Consider the following 16,469-nt stretch of genomic DNA (forward strand, 5'->3'; position numbering starts at 1 on the left):
GTGAAATTGTTAAGAGCATAAAATTTTTGTTGCATTTGTCACGTTATGTGTGATTCTGTGAACAAAAAAGGAGAGCTCCAATCTGAACTCACACACCTCAAGAGCACTATTCTAGATGACAAATGCGGAACACGTGTCGGACCCTCTTACCTCACGTGAATCCCACGCGCGTGCGACCCACGCACCAATCCCCTCTCGAGTCTTCCCCCAGAGAAAAGATAAAAAGATAAAAAAAAAAAAAGAGAGATGAGAATTAATATATGAAAAAGTACAGAGGGAAAAGAAAGAGAAAAAAGAAAAAGAAATAGGGATTTAGAAAGAAAACAAAGAGATAGAACTGTAGAGAGAGAAAGAGGAGAGAGAGAGAGAGAGAGAAGCGCAGAGAGGGAGAGAGAGAGAATGGGGGAGGCATCAGAAACGACGATGACGATAATGAACAATCAAGCCCCTCCTAAAAAGAAGAAGGGCCGACCTTCGCTTCTCGATCTCCAGAAGCGCTTCCTCCAGCAGCAGCAAAACCCCCATTTCCTCAACCCTAGCGCCGCCGCCCGCCCCGCCACTCGCCGCAGCACCAACCCTAACGCCCCTCCTCCTCCTTCAGACGACGACGACGACGACGACGAGCGCGCCAAGAAGAAGCACAAGCTCCTCCTCGGAATCAACCACCAACACCACAATCGCAAACCGACATTGTCGCCGTTCAATTCCGGCCCCTACGGCTCCGATTCCAATGCCGACGACGACGATCCGGACAAGATCGGATCCAATCATACGGTGATCATCGACCTCTGATTGATTGATTTGATTTTTTGTTCTCTGTGTGAAAAAGTGAAAAGCTTTTTATTTATTTATTTTTTTGGGAAAATTGAAAACGAATCGAGGTTTTATTTAAAGAGGGAGGAGAAAATTTCAGAGCTTTTTGGGGATTTTCGCGCGAAAACTAGGAGCTAGGGAATTATTGGATCAAAGGGGTTTGACTTGTCAAGTCTTTTGGACATTCTTTAATTTTTAAATTTTATTTTATTTAAATTGAATTCTGGGTTCCGGTTTTCTCTTGTTTCCTAAATTAATTTTTTTTTTCTTCTTCTTCTTCTAAAGTTTGATTCTGGTGTATTTACGTGAATAATCGGAGGGCCTTTATGTTCCATAACAGGACGGGGAAAAGCTTGAGTTTGTCTTTTCTGCTTTAGTTTGTTCAATGATTGCAGAGTTAAATTTATATTCCTGGGTAGTTTGAGCACTGACAATGGTCTAATAATCTGCTTGCAGAGCCAAAGCGTGTTGAAAGCGACTGACAGTAGCAGTATTCATGGTATCAAACTTGTGTTATCAAGTCCCAATTCTTGCTCAAAAGTGGTATCTTTTATGTAGATATATATTTATATATATATATTCTGGTAGTTAAATGTTAATGAATTTCCAACTTTTTGTGGACAGGGACGCAGGTGGAGTTTGGTCCCACTACGCCTTTGCCAGACAAAAAGTTGTTGGTGTTCATCCTTGATAGGCTTCAAAAGTAAGTCCTCAGCTGCAAAGTTTGCATCCTTTTCCCCCATTTACTATTTTGAAATGGGTCTTCACTGGTTTGCTTCCAAACTTTTTCTGTGCAGAAAGGACACTCGTGGAGTGTTTTCGGAGCCTGTGGATCCAGAAGAGGTGCATGTTCTGTTGTTGAAAGTGCTTGATATGACATTGATGATAATGTTTTGCTTGTCTTTTTGAGTACCCGTTTGCTGATTTGATGTTAACATGTTGGTTCAGCTGCCTGATTATCATGAAATCATTGAAAACCCGATGGATTTTGGAACTGTCAGGGAGAAACTGGATCGGGGAGCCTATGCCAACTTGGAACAGTTTGAGGTTTGTATTACAATCTCTTCTCTTGCTTACTGTTGGACAGTTACGTGTTTATGGAATGAGTGCTGCTGAGATGTGGGTTTTGAATGATTGATAACTACAACATTGAGTGATAGCTGGGGAGAGTGCTTTTTATAGTAATGCAAGGTAACTTAATATGTCTGGGTAAATAGGAAACAAGTGGCTTTTTGATTCAAGATTGAGTATGCAAATAATGAAAGGACTAGGAGTAGGAACTTGATGACAACTTATTCATTGGCTTTATTTCTCAACCGTCTATTTAGGAAACTGTTTTCAATATTTGGCATCTGAATTGAAAGTAGATATTGATTGGTTGTGATTAGATTCAAGAGATTCTATTCTGAGTGAATCAAGCTCCTATTACATCTTGGTGTCTGGTTTTATTTTTTTAATAAGATTGAATGATGTTCATGTGGAAGGAATTTAAAACCTATTTTCTAATTTTTGCAGAAAGATGTCTTCTTGATATCTTCAAATGCAATGCAGTATAATGCACCAGACACGATTTATTTCCGACAGGTTTGGCCTTGTTCAACTTACATTTCTTACGATTTAGGGAATTGGTATAGGTTCACATAATTACTATTGCATCAGGCACGGTCTATCCAAGAACTTGCGAAAAAGGACTTTGAAAATTTGAGGCAAGACAACACCGGTGATGGTGGAGAGCCCAAACCAAAAGTTGCCAGGAGAGGCAGGCCACCCGGCAGCAAGACCATGAAAAAGTCGATTGACTTGGCTCCAGTTGAACGTCTTGGTCCTCAATATTTCTCAGAAACGACTCTTCCCCCTGGAGGAGAGACTTCGAGCTTGTCCAATAGTTACAATTTGAGAAAAGGACCCGCTTCATACAAGTTTAGGACTGCTGATGCATTAAACAGAGCTCCACATGGATCTCTTGGTGGTGATACTAATGCTAACTGGTTGTCTGAATTGGAGAATGAATTTCCGGGTATGGGATTTAAACTAGGTCTGTTTTATTTTGATTATCTAGGTTATTTAATAAACATGAAGCCTAATCTTTTATTTTCTTGTATTGCAGCTTCAGTATTGAGGAGCGTGCTAAGGTATGGAAAGAAACAGTTTCCAGTAGACGAGAACAGACGTGAAACCTATAGGCAGTCTCTGGCTTCAGAACATGAACCATCTGAACTTACTGGTCTCGAAGGGGAGTGGAACCAACTTATGGCGGTACGTATATTGAGTAATTTCTTGTATTGTGCTCTAAATGTGGATACTGGACTGCTAATGTGCTAGATGATGGTATAGAGATTGCAATGAGACTGAAAATAAGATAATGGACTTTAGTATGGAAATTGTAGAATGTACTCGTCTAAATTTCTTCGCTTGGATCTAGTTTTGTAGCTCGATGAATGGCTTTTTTCAACTGCAAACATTCTATGGCCTGACAGTGACTCAGATATTCTTCTTTTCTATCTTTGTCGGATTTATAACATGATTTCTTATTATTATATTATTTCTTCTATATAAACCAGGTAGGTGTAGCTGCGGAGGAGCATGGTTATGCAAGAAGTATGGCTCGATTTGCTGCAAATCTTGGACCTGTTGCTTGGAAGATTGCTTCTAAGCGGATTGGAAGTGTTTTGCCTATTGGAGTTGAGTTTGGTCCTGGATGGGTAGGAGAAAATGAGTCATCAAGGTTGCAGCAGTTTTCATTCCGTCAGGGAGAGGATAAGGTTCAATGCAACCCTGCATCTGATGACCATAAAGACAGACTTCGATGTCAAAGTACATCAGGCCGCCTAAATTATGTTGCAGATAGATATTTGCTGCAAAACGGTGTTAACATGGAAAACTGTAGAGAATTCAATTCCCAAAATGGGTTGGCGTCGCTTAACAGTGGTGTTAGTGGGATACGACCTGTGCCTCCTTTCCAGAATTCCATGATTCACTCTGGTAATCCTGGTTTGAATAGTAGGTTTATGTCTAGTGTTTTACCTCAACCTGAGAATGTTAATATGCCTGCCACATTAACAGGGATGTCAAGTTCGACCAACACTTCAGTACCTTCTCATCATCAAATGGTCGGCATGTTTTCAGAGAGGAATATGAACACACAGTCGATGCCTATAGGCGATATTGATTCAAATGAAGCCAGATCAGAAATTTCAAGTAGATCAAGGAATCCCTTAGCCCAAGCACAACCTCAATTGGCGTATGGTGGGGAAACTTCTTGGCAGGGTTTATCGATGAACAATAAACAGGTTTCTTATTCATTACCCCCGGACCTGAATGTTGAATTCGGTGCACCAGGCTCTCCCAGTTCTCTTATTCAAATTGGCATGCCACAGCAACCAGATTTAGCTTTGCAACTTTGATTACATGGCACATTGGTTTTCTTCTTTTTTCTTTTTCTTTTTCTTTTTATAAAGTGCAATTATAGCGAAGGTGGACTCTGAATGCCACAAAATCATTACAAATTTACAGTAGTTGAGAAAAGTTTTGTACAGTTAGTAATTTTTTTTGTTGAAATGTATTGTTTCAACAATAATCCACTGTGGGTGTACTGTCAACATATTATTCAATCGATTAAATGAATGCAATGAATAGTTCGGTTGATGAATTGGAGTCGGGCCCTTTCATTCAGTGTTAGTTGATTAGGTGGGATTGGGAAGGACACTGATCTACAAAGCTCAGTTTTTTCAAGTAAACATTGCCAGTGCAGATGCAGATTGCTAAGTGAGCACTCATCACCTGGGCTATGTATTTTAGAATGTGGTTCCATAATGAAGACTTGTTATTCACATCTACTTATCCTGCTGACTATGCCATCAAATTCTTGGAACCTACATTTCGCCTACCAGAGTTCGAGGCAATAATTGAGAGTGAGAGTTAAGAAACTCTGGTAGCTAGTCTGGTTATTCACTGGACATGGGGATATATAGCAGATAATTTCTCTTTGTTTTTTTTGAAGGGATTTCTTCGAACCGAGGATAACGAAGGCCGAACGAGCCAATTGGTGTGCCAACGTATCAATGAGTGATCACATCGAGAGGATACAGTAGCCTAAACGACTAGATCAGTAGATCATAAGCCAATTGGATCATGCTTCCACGAAAATTTGCTCGCAAGTTCTTTCTTTGGAGTTGCCCTACAAATCGTATGCAGTTACAATACCTCTGCCCTATTTATGCTTTGATCACACAAGTGAGTACATTCATCTTTCAAAAATCACATTTGCATATCCATGGATGAATATGCAGATGGGATCTCACATGAAGAAAGCATTTTTTGAACAGAAAACAGTAATAAAAGGCTCTTAAGAACTTGCAGAAGGCTGCAAACAACGGAAACAAGTTGAGCATCAAAGGAGGAGGCATGCTTCTGTTAACACGGGTTTTTGAGCAGAGAAAAGTATAACGGTTCATCACCACTTCATCTCCTAAACAACCAAAAGTACAGGTCCAAACAATCGGACCTTGAAAGAGCACTTGATAATCAGATACCATTCTATCTGAGATAGAGGGCAGCTCTGCACATGGTCGTGGGAATATCAATTAATGCGTTTGAAGAGAAGATCATAATGCAGAAAGAAAGGAAGGACTGCATAGCGCTTTTCTTATTAGGATTTACTTATTTTAGGGATATCAAGTAATCCTAGTCCTAGTTATTCTAGAATTATCTTAGCCTCTCTATATATAGAGGCCTTTGTAGTCTTTAATTTACAGGTGTTTTTCTGTATGTTCAGAGTATAGGAAGATGCTAAAGCATCTTTGCAGTGGTGACTTATATTGAGGGGAACCTGCTTTGGTGCATTATTTGAGGTAAAATTTGATGGACAAGGTAAAGAAGGTTCAGCAACTCATGAAACCCAACCACAACCAGTACTTGAAACTGTATCATGATTCACTACAAAGGATCTGGGTCGCGGAATGTGGAAAATTTGTACCTTGGGTGTTCTATATTTTGCCAAATGGTGGTCCTGATTTGTTTGACATGGATGTGTGTTTTCCCTCATGCAGTGGACATATTTTCGACATCAAGACTGGCATCATTCAAACCCCCAGCTACCAAATGGTTTGGAACTCATGTGTCTGCATATGGGAAAATTTGAAATCCATATTGCTCATCTGATGTACCAGAGCCATCGTTCGAGCAGCATGACCCTATCACTCAGTCTTGGCAGGAGCTGTGCTCTTTTCCATATTCATCAGAATATGGTAAAACAGAGATACAGAGCTATGCCGTTTGTGATGAAATCTTATTGTTTAGTATATGTGGCGGTAATGAAAACTATGGTGCACTATGGGCTTAAGATGTAATTAAAAATAAGTGGCGTCCAGTCCAAGTGGAGAATACAGGTTGCTATTTCCGAAGAAGGGCCGTGGTTGTGGACAAGACTATCTATGCCTTATCCAAATTGGACATGGTTGTCGTGGCATTTTCTATTACGACTTACGAGCAACCAGAATGAGGAAGGGCATATTAGGCTATTAGCTATTCAATAGGCTCATTGTTTTTTTTTTTTTTTTTTTTTTTTGGAGAAATGCATCATTTCATAAAAGGGGCAATGCCCAACAACAAGGTCCACAGCAGGGTCTGCGGCCCAATTACAACAACAAACATAAAGGCATACACTCCAGCTATACCGAACACGATCTAGCAGAAGGAGAGAACAACCAGAAACAAGGAAAAAACAGCACGAGACAAAATAAATTACAATTACAGAAGCCCTTCCATCTTAAAACACACCAGCTGGTGGACATGGAAGACCATCATTTCGGAGCACAAGGGTGAGGGACGGTGGTGGCCTGCTGGCCCATCTGTTAAGACCCACCGACTGATGACCAAGCAAGGCTGCCGTATGGGCTGCCTGATTTGCTTCACGGGGAATCCACTCCCAAGAGACATGATCAAAGTACTTGCATCTCCACTTGATTTCTTCGATGATCTGGGTAATCTTCCAATTCTTGCATTTCTGATTAGATTTTAGTTCAGTGATAACCTCAAGAGAGTCAGATTGAACTTGAATCTTCCTCAGATTGAGATCGGTGGCTAAATTGATCCCCAGAAGGATTGCATTGGCTTCTGCAGCTTCAACGGAGCAGTTCTGGGAGAATGCAGCCGCTCCTCCAATAACTCCGCAACCATGGTCGCGTAGCAAGACACCAATGCCACCGGAGACTGGGCTAACCCAAGCTGCATCGCAATTGATGGCAATGTTGCCTGGAGAGGGAGGTTTCCAACTGTATATAGCACCAATCGACGGGATTGTCGGGCTTGGTTCAGCTGCTCTTATGTACTCCAGAGCTGATTCCATCCCAATCTGAAGAACTCGGGAAGGAGAGATCATAATGTGTTGATAGACAAAGCTACACCTAGCCTTCCATATTGCCCAAGCTAGAAAGCTGATCCAGGTAAACACCCACTTCCTTTCCTTACTGTTGTGATGAGAATCAGAAATTAGTAAGAACCATTTGTCAAAAGTAGTAACCTGTTGTTTATCGATCCTTAATCCCAAAGGGGAACCAAACCAGACCATTTCGACCCAAGGGCATAACAGAAGAGTATGCTCTATAGATTCATCAAAATCACCACAAATCGGACAGACCGAGGCATCTGTTAGCTTACGCTTGTAGAGATTAAGGAAACAGGGGATAGCTCCATTTAGGACTTTCCATAGAAATATCTTGATTTTTGGCAGAGAGGCAATTTTCCACAATAACTTCCAACACCTACTATCCACAGAGTGGGAGGGTCCACTTTTATGAGTAACAGGGGAAGCTTTCTGCTGGTTATGGATCAAATGATACCCTGACCTAACAGTGTATTCTCCACCTTTGTTCCATGGCCAAATTAGCTTGTCATCTCCATCCCCCCTGCCTATAGGAACAGACAGTATCTTTTCAACCTCCGAGGGTAATAAGATGTGGAGAATATGGTCTAGAGTCCATGTCCGGGTGTCCGGATCAATAAGTTCTACAACCCGAGTAGGAGCATTACTAGGGATAGCATCAATAGTATGAACTAGACCAAAATTAGGAGGTGGAACCCAGTAATCAGTCCATATATTGATGGATGAGCCATTGATGACTTGCCAGCAAGAGCCTTTAAGAGCTATGTCCCTTGCTTCCAAAAGACTCGACCAACCCCATGAGGCCCGGTATCCTTTTTCAGCCTTGATGAAATCACAATTTGGGTAGTACCTGGCTTTAGTCACCCGAGCCCATAGGGAGTTAGGCTGCTGTATAAGGCGCCAGGCCTGCTTGGTAAGGAGGGCAAGGTTGAAATGGTGGAGGTCCCTGAACCCTAATCCTCCCATGTCCTTAGACTTGCCCAAGTGATCCCAACTCTTCCAGTGGAGCTTGTTGCCATTTTCATTATAACCCCACCAAAAGTTACCAAGGGCTGAATTAATATCATCGCAGATGCCTTTAGGGAACTTGAAACATGACATAGGATAAGTGGGCACTGCCATAGCCACCGACTTGATCAAAACAGATCTTCCAGCTTGCGACAAACTCTTCTGTTTCCATCCATCTATTTTGTGCCTGATCTTCTCTTTGATAAAAGAAAGGGCCTCATTCTTAGACCTGCCCCATATAGTTGGGAGACCAAGATAAGGTCCGGGACTGTCCACCCCAACAATCTTAAGAAGGGAACACATGAGGTACTTCATTTGATCCGGAGTATTAGGGGAAAAGTAGATGCTGGACTTTTCATGATTAATGAGTTGTCCCGATGCAATACAAAACTCCGAGAATACCCTAGTCAACTCCCAACAATTCAGGAGGGTTGCCTTCATGAAGAAAAGGGCATCATCAGCAAAGAAGAGATGAGAAATGGTTGGGCATGATCGAGTAAGCTTTACACCAACAAGTATCTTTTCTTGAACTGCCTTTGTCAATCTCAGCGATAGAACTTCACTAACAATGAGAAATAAGTAAGGGGAGAGGGGGTCGCCTTGCCTAAGGCCCCTACTTGGGCGAAAAAACCGGCCCGGATTCCCATTTAACACTATAGAGAAGGAGACCGTGGTCACACAGGCCATGATCAAGTTAACCCAGCCTCTAGAGAAACCAAATTTGATTAAGGCTGCTTCAAGAAAATCCCACTCCACTCGGTCATAAGCCTTGTTCATATCGAGTTTCAATCCAAACTCGTGATTGTCACCTTCTCTTTTCAGCCTGAGATAATGAAAAGCCTCGTGAGCGAGCATCAGGTTGTCTTGTATCAGTCTCTCTGGCACAAAGGCGTTCTGATGAGGGGAGATCAGCTGGCTTAGCAACGGCTTGAGGCGGTTTGCTAACAACTTTGATAAGATTTTGTAGGAGTTATTGCATAAGCTGATGGGCCTAAAATGAGTGGTTCTATCCGGGTTTGGGACTTTTGGGATCAGTACAATATGTGTTTGGTTGAGACCATGTAGGCTGGTCCTTCCATGTAGAAAATCCTTAGAAGTCTTAAGAACCACATCATTAACAATCTTCCAATATTTATGATAGAACAGACCCGGAAACCCATCAGGCCCAGGGGCCTTTAGAGCACCCAACTGAAAGGCAGCTTCTTTTACTTCCTCTAAAGAAAAGGGAGCGATGAGGCCGGAATTCATTTCAGCAGTAATAATTGGGCTGACCCCATGGAAGACCTCACCCCAGCATCTAGGCCCCGAACTCATAAAAGTTCGCTGAAATTGGTATTCAAATTCACGCCTTATTTGATCATCCCCCACTATCCAAACATCCGAGTCATTTTGTATCTTTAGAATCCGGTTCCTTTGTCTACGATGGAGAGTAGACAAGTGAAAAAATCTGGAATTTGAGTCCCCCGAGTTAAGCCACTGGATCCGAGACCGCTGATGCCAATATTTCTCCTCTTTGATCCAAAGATAGCCTAACTTGTCTGTTAAGGCTTGTTGCTGATCAGAAGTGGTGAAGGGGGAATTCATTTGGAGCTCTTCCAATTCCAATAAACACTCTTTGATCTCTTCCTTGTTGCATTTTGGAAAACGCTGCTTACTCCATAACAAAAGTTTCTCCTTGCAGCACTTTAGATTTCTTTTCCATTGCACAAGATTTGAAGTGCAAGGGTGTCGTTGCCAACTATCCTTAATAATGGGATAAGAGTCTGCTTCGTCTGCCCAAGAAGCTTCAAACCTGAAAGTAGGCTTGTGTTTAGGAAGGTTTGGGTTAGTGTTTAGGAAAATTGGGTTGTGGTCAGACCCAATTCTAGGAAGGTGAGTGAGACAGGTATTAGGCCACTTCAATAACCAATTCTCACATAGCAGACACCGGTCCAAGCGTTCTTGTAGCACCACAACACCGCCCTCCTTTCGAGCCCAAGTAAATCTCTGCCCCTTAAACCCAATGTCCATCAGAGAGTTTGAGGACATGAAATTGCAAAGATATAATTTACGATTCGGACTCCAGGGCACCCCACCATCCATCTCGAATTGGGAAGCCATTTCATTTAAGTCACCGATCACAAGCCAGGGAATGGAATCATTCTTACTCCTGTTGCACCAAGCATCCCAAAATTCCCCCTTATCGGCTCCATAGGGAGGGCCATATATCCAAGTAACTCTAACCATCTCACCATTAGTAGGAAGCTTAATACTTGTATCAATAAAAAATCGGGAGGAGTCAATAATGTCAACTAGGAAATCAGATTTCCACCAGAGACTTAAACCTCCTGCCGAATTAATAGGCTCAACACTAAATCCCTTGCTGAAACCCAGCTGACTTCGAATACGATCGACATAGACATCACCTTGATGTGTTTCAGACAGAAAAACAAAATTAGTAGCATGGGAGTGGGTCATCTCCCTTAGTGTTTGGACTGTCAAGGACTTCCCCAAGCCTTGACAGTTCCATGATAAGCAATTCATTGATCCCTTGCAGCTGTTTTCGGCCAGCCGCCACAGCCCTGGAGGTGGGTAAAATCCTCCATACCTATTTTGCCCGAGATTTGGGCCGAGATGAATCCATTCTCCCCTTGGCCAGTTGGCCCTTCATTGGTAATACCTGGGAGAGAGTGTGACAGAGTACTAGTACATGATTCACTTGTAGACTTCCCCCTGCCTCTACCTCTTCTTCCTCTACCCCTACCTCGGCCGGATGACAAACGGAGGCCAGGGCTTTGTAAGAATTTTGCTTTTTTGGTACTAGTCTTTGTGCTAGTTGTCTCCTCATGCTTGAGAGAAGAACATAACCTGGGGTTGGGTGGGACATTAGAGATATCTAAGTTGTCTGTCACCCCATCATCAGTTTTCAATTTTGGCTGTCTCTTCCTCTTTGTATGTATAGTCCTGGAGGCGCTCTCCTCTCCCACAGGGCCCATAGGTAGTTCAACTAATTGTACCTTACTGGGTTGTATCCTATCTATCCCGTCCCCACCATCAGTGCACATAGGGATGGGAAAATAATAGTTGTCCTTGTGATAATCCTCATTGCTGCAGAAGGCCCAAGGTGGAATGCATTGTGGGTCAGCCCACCTGCCAGCATTGATATTCAGACCTCCCAAGGCCCTGGTCACACTCCCGTTACGATACATGGCCCCATGGGCATCCGGGTCCCATAAACTAGGTCCTTGGTTTGAGAATCTGGGTCTCTGTATTAACACAGATGCAACAGCTTTATCAGTAGTGGGTGATGCAGGTAAAGAGGACCCGTCCCTTTCACCCTCAGCATTCACAGGACTCGATGTGAAGTCACCATCAGCTTTGAGCGAAACCCGAGAATTTGAATTCCTGAATTCTCCTCCCTTTCTGCTTCCCCGTTGGAAAATTCCGGTCACCGGAACATATGGATATTCCAGCGGGTAATTTTTCTGTGTGAAAACTGGTTTCCTTGGGGATTCTGCAACCAGAGAATGATCATATATAACCCCCAATTTGACCAGAAGAGGATGCTTTTGATATCTGCATGAGCTGTTCATGTGCCCCAGCCGACCACAGTTAAAGCAAAAGCTTTTGAGATTTTCATATTGTAGTCTCACTTTGGTCACCACCGTGTTAGAACGCGGTAACTGAATGAAGGTAGCAAGAGGTTTCCTAGTGTCGAAATCCACCCTTAGCCTCAGGAAACCCCTATTACCAGTAATCCTAGGATCTTCCACTTCTAGAACAGATCCAAGAATATTACCCAATTTCCGGCCATTGTTGATATTGATCTGATCTCTTGGGACTCCATGGGCCTGGATCCAATAAATGGCTCGATCTGTTTCAAGATCATCAATAGATTGGTGTGGAGGCCAATGTCTGACAGTGAAGCAGTAGCCCTTGACGTTCCAAGGGCTATCATCCAACAACCTAGCAGCAAGTTTCTCAGAACCTACAGTAAGGCTGTAGGTGTTCTTCTTAACCCAAATGATACGCACTTGGCCAAGAGTTTTCCAGATGCCCATGAGGGCAGCCTTGACTCCTCCCAAACCAGGTTCTTCATCAGCAATTAGTGTGCCAACCAGATCAATGCCATGTTCAAGATCAAGTAAGTCTGCACTTTGTTCAAAATTGACCGACATTGCCTCAATAATCCCGTCATCCTCAAACGGGATCTCATCATTCGTAGATGAGTGAGTAGCCATAAAGGAGATAACAGAGGGGATAGAGCCCTTAAAAAGGACACAAACTAGAGACAGAAGCTCTAAAGTAAACCACAGAAGGGTATAAAGCCTAATCTCAACAGAGTAGGTAAAGACCGTAAAGTAATAAAGGAAGGATACACAGTGCAGGATCCAGACAAAAGGAACTAAGATAAAATGTTTGGTAGTAGGCAAGAGCAGTCAAATCGTAGCACAGGGACAAGTATCCACATCTTTTGTAGGATCTCTCCAAGATATGGAGGTTCCAATGCACAGAGTGGATTGCTCCCATCCTTGGTTCAAAGATGGGCTCATCCCTTTCGTACAACTTAACACTCCTTACCCCAGTAAAAAATCATACCTTGTCATGGTGAAAGATCAGGAAGTTGCAGGACCTTTTGTTTTTGTTATGGAAGCAGCAACTTGGATGACTAAGGCTGTGCTTCCGGGAATGCTATGATTTCCAGCGTTTTTGCTCCCCTCTTACTTGAGCGTCGGAGGAGCAGAGTCCGGATAACTAGGGATTTTCTCTGTTTAAGCTGGAAAAAAATGGCAGTTTGTTGCTTTGGGAGTCCATCGGAGTTTCGTTTCAGTTGGCCAGGTTACTAAGTTTTGAGTTTCCACAGGTTATAGACTGGAGAAGTGATCCCTGATCATCATTTGGTTCATCTGGGTAACCTGGTCTTTTATCTTGTCCAGAATGGCTTCAACTCTTCAAATGAAGAGGCCAAGAAACCTTCAAATGTCTACATTTAACACTTGTACGGTTGGACCTTAGAGACATGTACTTGAATTCCTCTTTCTTCTATACCATAAACTACCTGCATAACTGACCAGAACAAGATTTATCTGCAGAACATTCAACATGCGATATGACACGGAACTAAAAGTATCCCCCGAGATTGTTTTTTTTGAGAATGATCCCCCGAGATTGTTTCCACCACATCTAATTGCAAAAGTGAAACTGATATAACATAATTACATAAACATAACCCAATTACATATTTAACCCTGTTACTTTAGGCATGTACCAGCTAAATATCAATTAGCAAATCCCCTGCCTACAGAGTAGTCTCAAAAGAAGCTTATATTGATAGAATTAATGCTTCCCTGCTTCATCCGCGAGCGTATGAGGTCAATGCGGGGAAAAAGTCACCGCGACGAAATGGTCGCGAGGTGAAATGCTCGCGAGGTGAAGTCGCTCGCGAGATAACGTCACCGCGGGGAATAATAGGTCGCGAAATAACTAAGTCTATCGTCGCGAAGGTTGAGTCTTTTAGCTGCCGCGAAACATGCTGCGGTGAAGGTCTTAGCTGCGGTGAAAGATATTTTACAGCAACTTGCATTACTATTTGTTCCACTCAAATTAAGCTAGATATTTTGTATCTAAAGTACTTTTAATCTAGTTTAAATATGCTTTTTGCTTAGATATTTTGTAGGTTAATCTTGTATCCTATATAAGGGAAGTGTTGGTTGATGTAAAAGGTAATCAGATAGAAGAACAATTCTGAAACTAAAAGCACAACGTTTGCTGAGGTTTTTGTTCATCTGTTCATACTTCATTTGCTACTGCAAATTAATCAAATCAACAAGTTGTGGTTTTGATTATATTTTGTTCAAATACAAAGTAGAAGAAATTAAAATTTCACAAATATATTTAACATGGTATCAAAGCTCTGTTGATCAATATCAACTGGGTCGTATCAACTGTTAAAAAAAAGGAAGAAAAAAATCAAACACAAGGTACTGATCTAATATGGCTAGTTCAAGCAACTCATCAGAAATCAAAGTTCCAATCTTCAGTGGAGAGAACTTCGACTTCTGGGTGATCAAGATGAGAACCATGTTCATCTCACATGAACTATGGAATTATGTGGATGAAGGCTATACAGTTCCAGAAAGTGAAAATATGTCTATGCTCAGAGAGTGGAGCTGAAGACAAACATAAAGAAAGATGCAAAAGCTCTAGGGATACTACAAAACTCAGTCTCAGAAGAGATCTTTCCAAGAATCTCGAATGAAGTAACCGCGAAAGCAGCTTAGGATGTTCTGCTACTTGAGTTCAAAGGCTCAGAAAAGGTTAGAGCTGTTAAACTTCAATCTTTGAGAAGAGATTTTGAGTATACTAGAATGAATGAGACTGAATTGCTAAATGATTACAGTACTAGACTAACTGATATTGTAAATCAAATGAAAACCTATGGTGAGTCCATTACGGAGAAGAGAGTAGTCCAGAAGATCCTTATGAGTCTAAATAGAAAATATGATGCTATAATCTGTATTATAGAGGAGACTAGGGATATGGAAACTCTTGGTGTTCAAGATGTGATGGGAACACTTAAGGCTTTTGATCAGAGGTTAATGAGCCATGACGAACCATCTGAGAAAGCTTTTCAAACACTGAGTCTTAGCTCAAATCAGAAAAATGATGAGTCATCTAGTTCTAATTCAGAAAAGGGAAAACAAAAGATGAAGAAGAACTGGAAAAATAAAGGCAAGAAGTGGGAAGGCAAATCAGATCAGTTAGCGAAGAAAAATAATGAAGGGAGTAGCAGTTCAAGTTATTCAAAGTGTTCTATTTGTTCAAAACTTCATACTGGTGAATGTTGGTTTAAAGGAAAACCAAAGTGTACAAATTGTAACAGGTTTGGTCATGTCAAGAAGGATTGCAACTACAAAGGCAATCAACAAGCAAATTGCATCGAAGAACAAGGTGATAACAACATGTTCTCTGTCAGCTATGCTGCAACTACACAAGTGAGTGAGAATGTGTGGCTTGTTGATAGTGCTTGCAGTAACCATATGACTGCGAATGCTAATCTTCTGTATGATATCGACTACAACAACATCACAAAAGTGAAGATGGGAAATGGAATGTTGGTTGACACAAAAGGCAAAGGAAGTATTGCGGTGGAAACCAAAAATGGAAAAATGTTCATCAGAGATGTTATGTTAGTTCCAGATCTTGATTCGAATCTGCTGAGTGTTGGTCAACTCATTGAGCACTCATATCACCTACACTTTGGTGACAACACTTGCAAGATCTTCGAGAGAGGGAGCAGCAAGAAGCTGATGGTAGAAGTTGAGATGAAGAGGAACAGAAGTTTTCCAATTTGACTTTCAAATATGCAACAGAGTGTGCAAAAAAAATGGAGCTACAGGATGATCCTTGGCTCTGGCATCGAAGACTTGGACATTTGAATTTTCAAAGTCTCAAGCAACTGCAGCAAAATGAAATGGTGCAGGGATTGCCAAAAATTAAAGAAGTTACTGATGTATGTGAAGGATGTGCACTGGGAAAGCAGCACATAATCTCATTTCCAAAAGGGAAAGCATGGAGAGCCAAAGTTCCACTTGAGTTAGTCCATTCTGATGTATGTGGCCCAATGAAGACCATAACAGAAGCTGGAAACAGATACTTTCTGACGTTCATTGATGATTATTCAAGAATGACCTGGGTTTATTTCCTAAGGCAGAAGACTGATGTGTTCTTAGTATTCAAGAAGTTTCAAGCAATGGTTGAGAGACAATCTGATCTCAAGATCAAAGTGCTAAGATCAGACAGAGGAGGCGAATATACATCAAATGAGTTTGGAAATTTCTGTGCAAACATTGGTTTGGAAAGACAACTCACAGTAAGCTATACACCGCAACAAAACGGGGTAGCTGAAAGGAAAAAAAAGAACAATCGTGGAAATGGCGAAATCAATGCTGCATGACAAGAAGATGCCTCAAGAATTTTGGGCAGAAGCTGTCAACACTGCAGTATATTTGATGAATAGGCATCCAACAACAGCTGTGCAAGGAATGACACCAATTGAAGCCTGGAGTGGAAGAAAACCAAGTGTTAATCACTTGAGGGTGTTTGGTTCAATTTGCTATGCACATATTCCAAAGGAGCTGAGAAAGAAGCTTGATGAATCAAGCGAAAAGTCTGTGTTCATGGGATACAGCTCACATACAAAGGGCTATAGGCTCTACAATTTGAAAAAGAAAAAAATAATTATCTGCAAAGATGTTCTCTTCAGTGAGAAATCATCTTGGGATTG

At 41.7% G+C, this 16,469-nt stretch overlaps 1 protein-coding gene across 2 annotated transcripts; it reads left to right on the top strand.

The window, feature by feature from the left end:
• The first annotated feature begins 286 nt into the window (after window positions 1-286).
• On the top strand, window positions 287-4,462 carry LOC133744464 (uncharacterized). Of its 2 annotated transcripts, XM_062172570.1 has the most exons (10): window positions 288-774; window positions 1,270-1,312; window positions 1,438-1,516; window positions 1,611-1,656; window positions 1,762-1,860; window positions 2,329-2,397; window positions 2,473-2,830; window positions 2,921-3,069; window positions 3,375-3,795; window positions 3,877-4,462. In XM_062172570.1, the coding sequence occupies exons 1-10, from the start codon at window positions 400-402 to the stop codon at window positions 4,215-4,217; spliced, it is 1,980 nt and encodes a 659-aa protein (XP_062028554.1). In that variant the 5' UTR covers window positions 288-399; the 3' UTR covers window positions 4,218-4,462. The 2 variants fall into 2 exon arrangements, with proteins under 2 accessions (XP_062028553.1, XP_062028554.1); XM_062172569.1 differs by having other exon boundaries at window positions 287-774; window positions 3,375-4,462.
• Window positions 4,463-16,469: the final 12,007 nt, after the last annotated feature.

Source organism: Rosa rugosa, chromosome 4 (genome assembly GCF_958449725.1).
Source record: "Rosa rugosa chromosome 4, drRosRugo1.1, whole genome shotgun sequence".
NCBI classification, from domain to species: domain Eukaryota; kingdom Viridiplantae; phylum Streptophyta; class Magnoliopsida; order Rosales; family Rosaceae; genus Rosa; species Rosa rugosa.

Excerpts from the sequence above, each read along its gene's own strand:
- LOC133744464 (XM_062172569.1), top strand. The coding sequence starts at position 400 with ATGGGGGAGGCATCAGAAACGACGATGACGATAATGAACAATCAAGCC. Across the intron at positions 1,861-2,328 it reads CCAACTTGGAACAGTTTGAG|AAAGATGTCTTCTTGATATC; the intron begins GTTTGTATTACA and ends TAATTTTTGCAG. Across the intron at positions 3,070-3,374 it reads AGTGGAACCAACTTATGGCG|GTAGGTGTAGCTGCGGAGGA; the intron begins GTACGTATATTG and ends TATATAAACCAG.